The following is a 15,644-nucleotide window of genomic DNA, read 5'->3' on the forward strand; positions in this document are numbered from 1 at the left end:
TACATTAATTACTTACTGTGCTGGATTGTAAAGTCATCATATTTTCTGTTAGTGGAGTGTGTAAGGTCATTTGATGCTGGTTAATTGATCCTTCCTCCTGCTGCCTTCTGTATCTATTATTTCTTAATGCTGCCGTTTGTATCTATAGGTGTTCTTAATTCCCTGCTTCATTTCACACAGGGCTCTTTGAGTAAAGACCCGAAGGTGATACTCAGCTATTTAACAGGACTTTTTCTTATTGCTTCAATATTTTCTTCCTGTTATTTTGAAATGTTATAATATTTGCTTGTCTGACATTGAGACAAATGGTATTTTTTACCTAATACCCTCCTCCTAAAGAAAAGTGGCAAATTCAAAACTTTTTCTTTCTGGAAAATGAGCTATAATTTTCTTAAAGATGATCTCTTTCTATCTACATTATGTTTTTTATTTTCAAAGGGATGCATTCAGAAATTAGGAGATAAAGAGTACTGAATTGAACAGTTTTTAAACTTTATTAACATTTTATGTGCAGGTTGATTCTTTACTCAAATTATGAAGCATTTCAAACATGCAGAATAGAACTTACCTATTCCTTGTGAAATTGGAGGCATCATATTTAATTGAAACAGACAAATAAGACATATATATATCTTTCAAAAAAGAAGTGATTTTTCCAGTAAGTTTTTCTTTTTACAGCAGGTACTCAGACTTCAGTCATGCATCTACCGTTTGCCCTCCTGGCTTAATGCGTCTGTGCTGCACTTCTGTGCGATTCGTTCCATCCATGTAAAGTAGATTCTTTGGTGCTGTGTGCTCTAATTTCATCCTCAGTAATAAAATCCAAAAAAATTGTCACCTTGAAGTGCAAGGTATATTTTCTTCCTGCGCTCATGAAAATAAATAGATATTTATTAAAATTAAGTTGTCATTTCTACCTTCTTAAATAGTTTACGGCCATAATTACCTGGTAGAACATTCCCCGGGCAACACTGTTTTTAAGGGCAGCTCTGCCAAAGTAGAACAATAAGAACCTAGTTAAGCAACAATATATTTTGAAAGGAGTCGCTAACGTTTACTTTCCAATTATTTTTCAGGTTTGTTGAAGGGATGCTTAACATCTGTTACAATGCCATCGATCGTCATATTGAAAATGGTAAAGGAGATAAGATTGCTATCATTTATGACAGTCCTGTCACAGATACTAAAGCCACTATTACCTATAAAGAAGTCCTGGAGCAGGTAATATCATAAACTTTCTATATATGCTATTTGGAAATCATACAGAAATTATTTAAATGGCATATGTTCTCATTGAATAACCTTAGTTCTCTTGATTCATTGACATGTTACTATACTTTTGGTGCACACTGGAAATAAACATAGGTGTGTTCATACATTTAAAGTGTTTTTATCCCTTCCATTTATATTTTACACTACCAGAAGATACTTATTTTACAGAGAGAGGTTAACAAATCTCTAAGAACGTGCTTATATTCTCAGTAGCTTTTGTTTTCCATCCACATTGCCGTCACCTTTGTCCAGCCACTGTTTATGGCTCTTGTACTATTGAAGCAGTCTCTAACTGTCCTATAACCAGGCTGCTCTTGTCAGATCGTCACCTAAAGTGACACTGGGGTTTTCGTCCAAAGAAACAACATATTTCTCTACCCCACTTAAAAATCTTTTCCTTAAGTTTACTGTTATTCAGAAAGCAAAATCTGGACACCTGTGATGAATAAGACACTTTGGAATCTGATCACAGCATCCTTCCAAGCTTCATTTCCCGACATTCTTGGCCATGAACACAACTCTTTTTGACCCTAGATGTCCTGTCACTCCCTCAGGCACTCCTGGCCCTTTAAAGCTCTCTGCACATGCTCACTTCTTTCCCTTATTTGCTCATTTTTAATTCTTTCCCATCTGGGTAGTTCTCAGGTGAGTCATGATATTGACAGATGAGTTATGAGATTTTTTTTTCTTTTAATATTAGGGTAGAAATGAGATTTCATAAGTAATTATAAAAGTATTTGAGTATTGTGGATGTGGGAGAATTATTCTAGCTCTGTGAGGACACTTATTTGTATATGATTTGAGGGGAGGTATATATAGTAGAGGGCAATAGCCTTGACACTGTTGACATTTTAGGCCAGGTAATTCTTTATTTCAGGGGACTGTTATGTACATTGTAGGATATTTAGCAGCATTCCTCATCTCCACCCATTATACCCATTATATGCACTACTCTTCCAGTCATAATGATCAAAAATGTCTACAAATGCTGCTGAAATATCCCTGGGGTGGCAAGGTCACCACTAGTTGAGAACCACTAGTTGAGCAGAGCATGCTAGGGTTTAGAAGCCTTTGCTTTATGAGAAGGCTTTTTGAATGAATTCTTTTATTTTGCCTTATAAAAAAAACACATTTAGGGTTGCCATTCAATTTTTAGAGCATCTGGTCAACTCTCCTGACTCTCTGGAGCTATATGCATTTTGCATCAGCAGTATTCCTCTTTAGCCTGCTAAGAGATTTCGAGAGAGGCAAATGAGATGCAGCAATTACTGCCCCAACCCTGAGTTGCTACAAAACAGTCAAGAAAGAAAACGAGGTGGTTTTGCTCAGGCTGGGTATCAGCCTGGCGGCAGCAACAAATTCTAACTTCAGCTGATTTGAATATAAGAGGAATTTATGAACAGGGGAGACTTAACTAGGCTGAAAGAAAATGGCACACCCCAAGGAAGAAGAGGCAGTGGTGGAGAGTTAAGGAGAACCCGCAAATTGTCTGGTAACTAGACCTGCTGACTTGACTTCTAGATTGACAGAGTAGGAACATCTAGTTGGCTAGATTCAGGTTTCATGCCTAATGTACCAGACACTGGGGAGGAAATGTCTTGTTGTGTTTTGATTTCATGGTAGGAATGGACTCCTCCTAGGACTCATACTAGGGGAATTCTAATCCAGCAAGAAGGGAGTTCAAATGTTGGGCAGCAGACTACAGAACAAAGGAAAATTAATGTGGCAAGTATACTGTTGGGAACTTTTCGTTGTTCTGTAAGTGGGAACTGTGTATTTTCAGGATGAATTATACAGAGAGAGAGAGCTCACACTGGGGCTGAGGAGGAAAGAAACTGTTACCAAGTGACCTTGTTATTCATCTGAGGCATGTTTTGTTATGAGATAGCATTAATTTCCTGATAACTTGTTACACTTTGTGTTTTATTATAGGTTGCATTTTTAGCTTTAGGTAACTAATTTTAGTCTATGTTTAAAAGCTTAATCCTATGATTTGAGCATATTACCACAGTCACCTTTATTAATAATTAAGACAGGCTAATATTAAGATACTGGATTGATATACTGATTAGGAAGCTTATTGATATATTATAAAAATGGTGTCTATATCACCATATTGAATTTAATGATGTTACAACCAAGCATCAGAGTCAAAGAGAATGCTTTAGAAACATAAAATAGGAAGAGTTAAATAATGGTTGTTGCTATTCTCATTTTCTGTTGTTTTCTTTTTAATCAGTATGTACATACGATAAATACACCATCTATTTTGCTTAAAAGCCATTCTGCTAACTCATCTTGATTTTCTGATATTGAGTCTAGACTCAGACCCTTTTGAGGTTTGTGCTGGTTCATTGGTTTCAGTTTAGCCTGACATCAAAGTACTTAAAAGGCCTGTTTCTCTCACCTGCTGACAGCTTCAGATTCCCCAGGCTTTTCTTCTCTAAAGTACTAAAGGAAGGACTGTTAGGAAAGAGGGAGGCATTGTGCTCCACTTTGATCACCTCTCCTGGTTCCCTGTGGCTTTTATTTTACTAAGTAGAGAGGACCGAGAAAGAAAGATTTAATGGGTAATGCTGTTGAGAACAAACAAAAAGAAGTGCCTTTGTACTTGTGTTAATCTCCCCTGTCTCATTTCTGTTGGGAGTTTCTGCTTAGGTAAAACTTAAGTTAGCATTTCTTGCTTAATTAGTGAACCAAGAAATTTTAGGCTAAAGTGTTTCAGTGGCGTGAAGGATCTGGTGATTTTACAGAATGATACAGAAGTAGAACTTTTCCCAAACTGTCATCTTTTTATGCAAAGCTGATAATTAAACCACCCCTCTATTAAGATTTTTTTGTAGAGAGATTTGGCCTGGTTCAAGATCTCTTGCTGCATTCAACACAAACTTGTTTTGTACCCAAACCCTGTTAGGAACAAGGGGTCCGGGTAAATGGGCTCATTGTTTCTTTTTAAGGAGCTAAAAAACCATGAAAACCTAACAGAGGTTCTGCGGGGTATTGTTATATTGTGTGTTACATTTTGTGGAAACACATGGGAAGGCACCCAACTCAGAATAGGGCATGGGAAGGCTTTTGGGAGAGTCAGCGTCTAAAATTAGCCCAAAGCACCAAAAGTGGGGAGAGACACGGTGAGGAGAGGGAGGGTCCTGGGGACAGAAGGAATGGCACATGCAGAGGTACTGGAAGGAGGGAATCCAGGGCCTGCACGGTGGCTTCAGCATAAGCGCAGCAGCAGCGGGGGAAGGAGACTGGGCTCCAGCGAGCCAGACTCGGGGACTCTCAGTGCCACACTATGGATTTGTACTTTATCCTAAGGGCGGTGGAAGGAAGAGAAAAAGAGCCAGTGCCCCTCCCTGTGAGCTGTGGTTCTGTGTGGTCTGGCTCCCGTGACCTACTTCCCAGCCCCACTGCACTGCGCACCCCGCCCCCACCTCTTGCCGTCCGCTCTCCCCGCTTACACCCCTCCCACCTTACAGCCCTTGTACTTGCCTGCCTTCTGCTTGGGGTGGTTCTTCCAGACATCTTAGGGTTCCTGGTACCCGGATGCTGCTGCTTTCTCAGTGAGATCTTCCTTGGCCACATTAAATACAGAGGTTCCCAGCCAGACTTCATGCTTCTCTTTTCTGCTTTCTTTTAAAAATTTAACCGTTTATTTATTACTCAGTCCCATCCTTTGTATTTTACTCATCTATCTTCTTTAGTGTTGTTTCTTCTTCTACTATGTCAGTTCCATGAGGGTAGGGGATTTTTGTTTGGTCACAGGATAGTGCCTGGCATGTAGTAAACGTTTGTTGAATGATGAATGAATGAATGAAATACCATTTAGAATTTCTAAGTGACTCTAGCTTCTTTTATGGCAGGAACTGCTTATCTTTGAATGGTGTCAGTAGCAGGACTTGATCTTCTTTCCCAATAGTTTCTCACTTCTCACCAACTGTGAAGAAATTGAGTTTATTTATATTTCGCTCAGTAGATCAAGATGAATATTTCTTCCTTGAATTTCCCGCACCTACAACTCAGATCTGCATTCCAGGAGACATGTGTTTATTGTGTTCTTCTCTTCACTCTTTTCAAGTTAGTTGTTATATCAAACCTCAGTGAAATAAAGGAGTGTGGGTAAGTTTATGTTTGCAAGTGTGTGTATAGATTGTATACAGTATTCATCATTCATCATCATACAGTATTCATCAAATTCCTTCTTTGAGTTTATTTTCTCCATATCTAATTTTGTTTTGAATTTACCTCTGTATGTGGTGAGTTTGCTTTTTCAGGTATTCAAGCAATTATGAATTTTTATGTATCTATTCACTAAATAAAAATATAAACCCCTAAAGGGCATTTCAGAAATTTTCATGAATATATATATACACACACACAGGGAAATTTGGTGAAACTTACTATGTACTAAGTTGTCCTGATTTAATTCAAACTGAAAGTGTCTATTATCTCTATTAAGGTAATTTTTGAAATATAATTATGGCAGTGACTGTAATTATGAGGACTGAATAATTTAGAGAAGAAAATTACTCTGAAATCAGGGGCCATGACCCATGAGAAGTCCTTTCTCCAACCCCTGCCCTTTAGGGAGCTCTTTTCAAAATGTGAAGTCCATCTTGTCAGAAACATGTCAGGGTAGGATAATCTGATATTTTTTTGTCTGTAACATCATCAATATTTACTGAGGCAAAACCCTAAAACACAAAAATCAGAACATGTAGACATTGAGCCCCACCAGAGTTTGCCTTCTTGAGGAGAAAATGTACAACTGTGCATATGATTAGTTTTCTTTCCTTAAACTTCCTAAATAACCAATAAGTACTTCAGTTGTGTTACGCCACTGCGCCACTAAGAAAGTGGTGTCTCTGTCAGGTAGATTACCTTTTCCATGCTTGGCAAATCAATGAATGAGGCTAGAATGAGATCGAATTTATAATGGTTTATGTGTTTTCCTAGCATGCAGTTTTTAAAATTTATATTGAAATGTAATATACATTTAAATGAGTGCACAGGTCATCGGTATAAACATGTTAGATTTTCACAAACAGAACACATCCATGTCACCAGACCAGGAGACAGAATATTCCCACCTTGAGAAGGACTCACACCTCCTTTTGGTCATTTCTCAGCACTCATGTGGTTGTTATTCAGACATCTAAACACCATCTGTGATGAGGTTTACTTGCTTTTTAAAACTTTGTATAAACTGCATAATACTATGTACTCATTTGTGTTTTGCTTTCTTTTCATTCAACTTTTTGTTTTTGAGATTCTTCCATTTCGTTGCAGGAGATTATATTTTGGTCACTTGCGTCATGACTAGTTTGGGGACTATTACGAATAATGCTGATATGAACATATTTGTGTACAAAATTTGGTGGCAATGTATGTGCATTTGTTTTGGGGATGTACTTAGGAGTGAGATGGCTGACATATAGGGCAGGCATATGCTTGGTTTACATAGATAGGGCTAAACAATTTTCCAGAGTAGTTGTACCAACTTACATTCCCACTCATGGTGTATGAGAATGCCAGTTGCCAACACTTGGTGTTGACAATACCAAGTCTTTTTTAATTTGAGCCCTTCGAGTGAATGTGCAGCGCTATTGCCTTGTAGCTTTAATTTCCTTGTGGCCAGTGCAGTTGAGCTCCTTTTCCTATGCTTGTGGGCCATTTGTTGTTCGACTTTCCAGAAGTGCCCATTCATACCTTTCATCCATTCTTTTTCCTATTGGATTGTTACCATGTTAGCAAGTTTTGGTGAGAGACTTTCTCACAGTTGAAGAGGATACCTTATCAATATTTGGAAACCTTAAGGAGAAAAAATGAAGATTCTTTAAGTGCAAGTGTTGTTGCTTAAGTGGTTTTAAAAATCTAAAGATGAGGACATTGTCCTCTGTTTTAAAATTAATTAATGACAAAATCTACAGTCTTCCAGTCTTGACTAGATATCCTTGGAAGGAAATTAGGAAGCAAATGCCTTCCAGAAGAATATCTTAAAGCAGGAAGCATGAGCCCCAGGGTTAAGACTGTAAATGATCTAATGAAGGTGATGCTGTGTTGTTAGTACTTTTATTAACTTTAAAAGTCTGTAGTTATGTTGATTTTTGAGTGGTCTGTCTTAACCTAATTTTCCCATAAGCCTCATTATTTTTGTGAGCTAATTTGTACACTGCAAAGCAACGTGATGTGGTTTCCCAGAAACACATTTCATTGGAAATTGAAGATGGGTGTAAACCAACTGTTGATTCAAATTTTAATCAAAATTGTAACTGGAACCTTATTTGAGCAACTTTTCAATTAATGAAATTTAAGGTAAATTCTGAAAGTACTCCATATAAAGAAGATAAGTATTCGACCAATTTAAATAGATAGTAATGGAAGGAAAACATGAGAAAACAACATCTTGGTATTTCCTAGCTTCCTTTTTCCATGTTCACAGCTATGTATTCAAAACGAAATTGTCTGAAGATAGTATTTGTAGCAATTCAAAATAGCAACAAGACAAGCAATCCCCTTGAATTTTCTCAGTCAGATTTTTAGAGAGATTACGTTGTTTCTGAAAGCAGGATTACTGTTTGAAGTGTAAATTCACTTCTTTTCACTTCCCCTAATGCTAGATGTTATCTCACCAAACTTTGAAGTCCAGACTACTTTACGTATATACTTACACTTTCTCCCAGCACTGGCTCATTCTTGCCTTCTATATTACTTAGTGTATTACTATAGTACTCAGTGTATTACTTAGTGTATATTATTGGTGTACCTACTTATTTATTAATGTACTTCCTGACCAGAGTAAAAGCGCCGAGAGAATAGAATATTTAATTAATTAATTAATTTGTTTGTTTGTTTATTTTATCTATGCAGTGCCTAATACAGGCCTCAGAGCATAAGCTCATACTACAGACTGAATGAATTCACGAATAGAACATTTAATAGCTCTTTCATTCAAAAGTAAAAAAAAAAATTTAATCCTTGTCTAAGAGAAATAATTATTTCCAGAAATATCACTTGTCTCCACATTGCAATTTTATTTTTACGTTGGGAAATTTAAAAATTTTAATAAGGTGAGAATATTCCTTATTTTCATGCATTATGTGGCTGTGAAGGCTTATATCTTTCTGCATCTAAAGCTCTGCTTCAGCCATTTACCTTACTTGGCCATTTTGGAAACGTGGAAGTCCAGTCCATAGTTTTTATTCTTTACGTTTGCTTAATGAATTTATTTCTGTCATTTATTGTTAGGTTCTTATTGGATGATTTGTCTTATCTTTGGGCTGGTTCACCTCTGACGTTTCTGAAAGTTAACTCGATGAAATCAGAAGACTATATGCTTTGAATTTATTTTCTTGGACTAGAATGATGATGGGGCCAAATTTATTTATTTATTTATTCAAAACATACTTTTAGGACACCTAATAGATATCGACACTACTGGATGCCATGGATTGCAGTAGTGAACAATACAGTCTTTGCCCACAGGAAGGTTGCGTTCTAATTGGGGAGATACGTCATGAATAAAAATATGATACAATATAAGTGAAAATATAACACAATTTAAGTGAAGAAAAATAAAAGGCGAGAGAGTGACTTGGGCTGACTTTCTTTATAGGTTTGTAGAAAATTCACTTATCCCTGGGGAGATGACCCAGTGAGATAGACTCAAATAAAGGCTGGGAGGGACCATGTGAACATTTGGATGAAAATTCTATTAGAGAAAGGGTGGAAGCAAGAATAGACTTGGACCACAGTGGAGAGCCAGCAGGCTGGTGATGAGAGAAGAGTGGTAGAAGGTGAGAATGGGGAGTATATAGAAGTCAGGTCATGTAAGAATTTACAGGCCATAGTGAAGACTATATTTTATTCTAAGTATGACTATAGGTTCCATATTATTAAAGGTATCACTCTGGTGTCTCTGAAGGAGAGGAGAGCATAGTGGGCAACATTGGAAACCAGGAGATGACAAGTGGTCCGGGAGGGAAATGAATGGGCATCACTTAGCTTAAATCCCCTTAACAATAGCAGCATGTGTCTGCCCGTGGGCAATTAAAGGTTAAGATTGGGTTTGTGCCATAGGATTCTGGAAGCTATTCCATTTATGTGTTTTATTTTGGATCTCTGGCTACACCTACTGGATTGAGAAAAGTCTGGTTCAGCCTACTGGAAAGCAGTCACCGGTAGATACTCTGCTTGCTCTCCATCTTTTGAGGTGCTTTTGTGTAGTACCATGAGGGGAGGTTTCTGTATCATTTCAAACAGAATTCTGGGAAAAGAAGACTCTTTGTTAGAAGTGCTTTAGTTCTCTTTCTTTCAGTTATATTCCCCCCAAAAAGTATTTGAATAGTTATCATCATTAAGCATTTCCTAATGATTGATATATTAAACAAAAATCTTTTAAATTTTAGGTTGAAGGCTAAGCTGATGAAACAAAGATACTAAGTAATATAGCGACTTAAAATTTTTAAAATACATTTCTTTCAAGAGACGATGAGTTTCAGTTTGTCATGACTCAGATTAAATGTTACTGCACCTTCATTCCCTGGTTCATTGCCCTCATCTGCATCGCTGAAGCTGAGGCCAAGGCATGTGTGTCCCAACTCTTGGGATGGTGGAAGAGGATGTAGAGGATCAGACCTTCTATGTTTTAAAGCCCATACTCAGAAATGTCATCCATGATCTCCCTGTCCATCCTATTTGGTGACCAGCTTCAAGGAAGCCTAGACGATGTAGTGTAGCTGGATGGGTTTAGATGACCAATTAGGAGTTTCTACCACAAATACTTTTTCATTTAGTAGGCAAAATAAATACCAGATTTTATATGTAAATAATTGTAACCTGTTAATGTCAATAAATAACTGACATTTTATTTGACAATAAATAATTGTTCAGGGAGACAAATAATAGCTGAAAACAAGGTCTCATAGGTGATATGCAAGAAATAGAGAAGGAAGACATACATTGAATGTTTCTTGTATTAGGCAGTGGGCCAGAAAGATGAATAAAATATGATTTCTGCCCTCCAGGAGTTCTTAGTTTGCCTGGTGAGAAAAATGCAAAAGTAATTGTGTATAATATAACAATAAAGCTTTGTGCATTTGCAGTACAGAGGAAGGAGAGAGCAACCTGGCCCTGGTGGTTCAGAGAAGGCTTTGCTTGGGAAGTGATGCATTAGTTAGGTCATGAAAGAAAGACATATGGGCCCTCTATACAGGTGGCATCCCTACAGGTGTCCCTGAAGGGAGGGATTTATCCAAGAGTTGGATCTGACATAGTTAGTGATGCAGGTGAGCACTGTGAAGGCAGAACTGTCTTTGTAGGTCTAAATTAGGCCAACAAGATGAATTAAATGGGAAACCAAGTAGAAAGATTGTTGAAGAATAAAGGAGAGAGAGACAGACAGTTATTAAAGTCAAGGAGGGACAGAGCAGAAAAAGAAAAAATATGTTTCTACAGGTGAAAAGTGTGAGGAATTGGTAACAATTACTATTTGTCTGTTGAATGGCACCTGCACATGTTGTATGTACGGTCAGCAACTTGAGGACAGCTGAGTACATCAACTTTCAGTTTCTGACCTTTAATAATAAATGCATGAAACTAGAAAATTACTTGACCTGACATAATTTTCATAGCAAGTAGAGGATAAAGCTAATTAACATAAATTGAAGGCATTAATTGGCTTAAGTGATGCAAATACAAATATGAGGATAGACTCATATTTCAAGTGTATGAGATGAAATATTTTTCATATAAAACTTCTTGAAATCCATAAATGTATAGACATGGGAAATAATGCTATTAATATTAGTTTAATCCATTTGACAGTTTTATGCTCACATTTTTGCCATTTGTAATAATTATGTAAAATATATTTTAGTAAATCAATGCGTGTTGCATTCAGTAGAATTATTGAGAAGATTAGAGATCTTGGGGAAATTGTTCATTTGCTCATGCTGTACTTGATATAAGATAATTTTGTTTCCATTACAAAGCTGAATTATGTTACCTTTATCATATATAGTTTTATGGGAAATTTGATCTATTTATGGATATTTATGATAAATTCTTGGCTTGTGTGATGATCTATGTTGCTGTGTTTATTAGTTACCATTGATACATTATATTTGTGAATTTTTGATTTTTTAAATATTTGTATGGCTCTTTTATTTTGAGTGATGTTAATACTGTTGGGAACAGACCCAACCATTGCAATAATCTCATGTCCTTATTCCGCTCCTAGGGTATTTAGCAATTTCTCTGTGAGACTTTTGTGTGTATTGATTGACTTTTTGGATATAATGACCAGCAAAACCGTAAAAGTTAACAGGACACAGGCAAATTCTGGGAAGTGGGATTGGTGTACCCAGAGTAGTTGTCATGTTTATGTAATAGCTGTAAAAATGCTTGGTGTGTTGATTTAGTTGAAGTGTCGATTAAATCATCAGTGCAGGATTGATCTAAATGATGCAAGGTTCCTGTTGACATCTCTTGCTTCTTTTATATTTGTGTTTCTTTATGAGAAAATAATCAAAGAAACCATTTTTTTCCCTCTCAAAATTGTGAGACATAAAAACAATTCAGAAAGAAAAAGCATTCTTACATACTTTTTGTATTGACTTAAATCATGTTTATTTTAATCTGCAATTAAAACTAGGTTTTAATATCCTCTCTTTACAGCTCAATACATATATAAAGCCTTATATGATTTATAAATAGGATCAAAACAAATCTACAAAGTCAGTCAAGCTAAGATTGACAATATTGATTTCATATAGTGAGGGATGTCAGGGTTGAACTAAATGGCTGATTGCAACGTGCTTCTGGTTTGAGTGCTATGGCCTGGGGTCCTTTGAGTTTGGCAGCATGTTCTCTGTGATGCCTCAGTTTTCTAGTTACATAGTAGTGCTTTTGATTCTGTAAAGCCTTTTATTATATAATGCACTGTGGCATCTGGCTTTTACTTAATATGCATGAGATCATAAGAAAAAAAATACAAATAAATACAGTGAAATTGCATGAGTTCTCATATAATCCAGAATATGCTTTGCTTTATTAGGTTTTAAAAGTTGTCAGCAAAATTAAAGCACAAAGTTTAAAAATTCTCATAGAGAACTCATGGACCCTGAGAATATTTCCACAGGCCCCAGTGTGAGAATCACAAACATAAAACAATTTATTAGACCAAGAGAAAGGACTCTGGCTTTATTGACAGCATGACTTAATGCCACTTAAAAAATATATTCTCCACTAATTTTTTAATATAGTGTTTATGGCAGCCACATAGTAATTGTTTTAAAATAACTCTGTTTTACAGTTTGCACTGTTTATAATTATATGAGCAAATAGATAGAACAATAATTGCTATCATAACCTTTATGTTCACTGAAGAATACAGCCATAATTAGATGACTTACATTAATTTGTATTGAATTAAATGTTCCTTATTAATAGAGCATAGTAGCTCTGTATCTTTTTAAACATAAACTTGGAAAAATGTGTATGTGGTTAACATCCACATTATGCTAGATTTTTTTAGAACTTCTGTATAAAGACATGTGAGTGCAAAATTGTGAAAAGTGACTTCTCTAATAGCGAAATTTTCTATTCCACTTTAGTCTAGGTAGGTTATATTTCTGAAAACATAATAAAACTTGCTTCAGGACTTGGCATATTTCCTTTAGAAATGCTCTAGGAAGCATACAGAAAGTAATCCACTTTGAATGGAACTATGCTTTAACAATTCCTTTGAGAGCCCTTTAATTGAAATCCGTGTGGTGGTTCCCCATATATCTCTGAGTGGTTCTTTTCTGAGTGGTGCTTGTGTTCCCATCTAGCTACCAAAGCGCTTAACACATAACATAGCTGGAATACAGTACATTAGCAGAGAAAAATAATAAAGTCAATATTCTTGTAATACTCAGAATTCAGGAATTTAGGGAGGAAAATAAAATGAATACTATTAAACTAAAAGTTGTTGGAAATATTGGTGCTAGAGAAAAGCAGGTTCAATTAGAGGAAGATGGAGGGATGGATAGAGACCAATGAGTGGATTTTGAGAGGTCTTTCTGAGCGTTTTAAAGCGTTCCATAGGTTGATGCTACTGTGGAGGAGGCAGGTGGAGGGGGTCTGTAAGGAAGAGATGGGATAAGCTGGGAGGTGGGGTGAACAGAGAAGGGAAAGGGGACATCGTGTAATGTCCCAAGGACAAAAGAGGACCTGTGAGGAACAGCTGGAAATAGATGCGTGCGGGAACTCTGGAGTTTGGCCTTTTTTGGTGGTTGGAAGGTGGGGAAAGGGTCAAGATCAAATGTAAATTGGGGCTAATAACTTTCAAAGTGTCTGTTTTAAAGCTCCGGTATTTTCATACAATGCAACCAAACCACATTTTCAGACAGTCTGCATTTTTAGACACGTCATTTTAATACGATAGTTTTAAATGGTTCTGATAGTGTGTTGTCACTACTGAAGGGTTCCTTCTGTTTTTACCGCTTGGCTATCTTGGTTAGATTCTTTACTTGAACAACACAACTCTCTTGCTAATATCCTTACTTGTCTTACGCCGTCTTATTCCATCCCACCTCTGTGGCAGAACTCCAGATGTGGGTCAATCCAATTCTTTACTGTTTTCATTCCTGTATCTTAGTATGGTAAATTCTGTTGGAGAAAAATCACTTAACTACAAATATGGGTTTACTGTAACTGCACAGTCCCTGGTAGCCATTGGGACTTTGGTGCCGTATGTTACTTCTTTTTCTTTTCTTTAAAAAAATTTTGGGGGGTACGTAATTAGGTTTATTTATTTATTGTAATGGAGGTACTGGGATTGAACCCAGGACCTCATGCATGCTAGGCATGTGCTGTACCACTGAGCTATACCCACCTGCCCCCTTAATTTTCTTCTTCAGCATTTCTTCAGTAAGTTTTGTCTTTTGCCCTCCAAAGTCTATTTTAAACTTCTGAGCTTCCCGTTTCCCTGCCTCAAGCTTAGCAGGGAATATTAATTCAATCCCAGGAACCAACTTTGTGAATTAAGTCACTTTCCAACCAGTTGTTAAAACCAAAACTTTGGACCCATTCTTAAACTTCCCTTCCTCCTACTACTCCCTGCATCCTTCAACTGTCAGCCCCAATACAGTCTACACTAAGTATTTCTCAAATCATATCATTTACTTTTATACCCATTGTCATAAATGCTAGATCTTGCAATAAACGTTGCATTGTGAGAATAAGGAAAGTACCTACTCTGCAGACGACTTAATGCTTTTGAATTATTACACATTGTTCTTAGGATAAATCTAAACTTAACAGAGCTTAACAAGGCTCTAAAGGATATATAATGCTGAGTCTCTATACCTTTCCAGCCCATCTCACAACCCTCTTCACCCTGAATTCTTCCTCTATGCATTCTGAAATGCCTGTACTTTCTCAGGCAAATGTCTGATCCTAATAGCAAATGTCGTGAGGATCAGGAACTTTGGCAGAAACTATAAATGAGTAAAAGCAAGAGGAAGTCTTTATTACTTGACCATTATTGCCTAGAGTGGAAAGAGGTTAAAGTGGTAAAATGTGGAGGCAGTCATTAATTATTCTTTTCTATATACTCTCTTTCCTTTTTATTACACGCGCTGTAGTCATGTCATGAGTAAATGGTCGGCATCAGTTACAGTTTCCATTCTTTTAGACCTTGGACTTCCCCTTGATGTAGTATTATTTTCTCTGTCAACAATGGCCTGACTGTTAAATACAAGTGCTGTTTTAAAACGAGCAAGGCATCTTTTTCAAGATGTGATAAATTTTGATGATCTACTTGTAAATCGTAGCATATGAATATTAAAGAAATGGAAGAACATATTTCTTATCAAGTCTATGAGTGCATACGCATAGAGAAATGTAGGATTGAACTAATTTTCTGTGAAATATAGTTTGAAAATCACATTGCTCTTGAAAGCACAGAGATTTTTGAAATTGTGGTTATTCTGAGCCTGAACTAAATGGATTAAACAATTCTCCATTTCATGTTGCTTGCAAATACATAGTCTTTAAATGACCAAATATTGATTGAAACCTACTTGTGAAGAAAAGGGGAATGAGAAAAATGATTATTCTGAGTAATGATACTTACTTCTTCATTTGGAAGACTTATTTGAGAAGAAAATGTGTTAGTAAATGTTTTCTAGCTCACTGTCAGACAACTTTTGAACATGAGATACTATTTTTCTAAAACCTAATAGAATTCCATTTTAAAGTATGAAACATATTCTTCTTTGTTTTAGATAGTAATAATACATTTTACTCGTGAATATAAATGGTACACTTTTATCTCTTGAGGAAAGATTTCTCTTCTTTTAATAACATCTACTTCCTACTTTCCT

At 36.4% G+C, this 15,644-nt stretch overlaps 1 protein-coding gene across 1 annotated transcript in view; it reads left to right on the forward strand.

Moving 5' to 3' along the window:
- ACSS3 (acyl-CoA synthetase short chain family member 3) overlaps positions 1-15,644 on the forward strand; it is a 133,504-nt gene that overhangs the window by 30,459 nt on the left and 87,401 nt on the right. Inside the window, exon 2 of the mRNA XM_010975095.3 lies at positions 1,077-1,221. Coding sequence (XP_010973397.2) covers positions 1,077-1,221 — 145 coding nt within the window. The remainder of the gene's footprint in view (positions 1-1,076; positions 1,222-15,644) is intronic.

Source organism: Camelus dromedarius, chromosome 11 (genome assembly GCF_036321535.1).
Source record: "Camelus dromedarius isolate mCamDro1 chromosome 11, mCamDro1.pat, whole genome shotgun sequence".
Taxonomy (NCBI): domain Eukaryota; kingdom Metazoa; phylum Chordata; class Mammalia; order Artiodactyla; family Camelidae; genus Camelus; species Camelus dromedarius.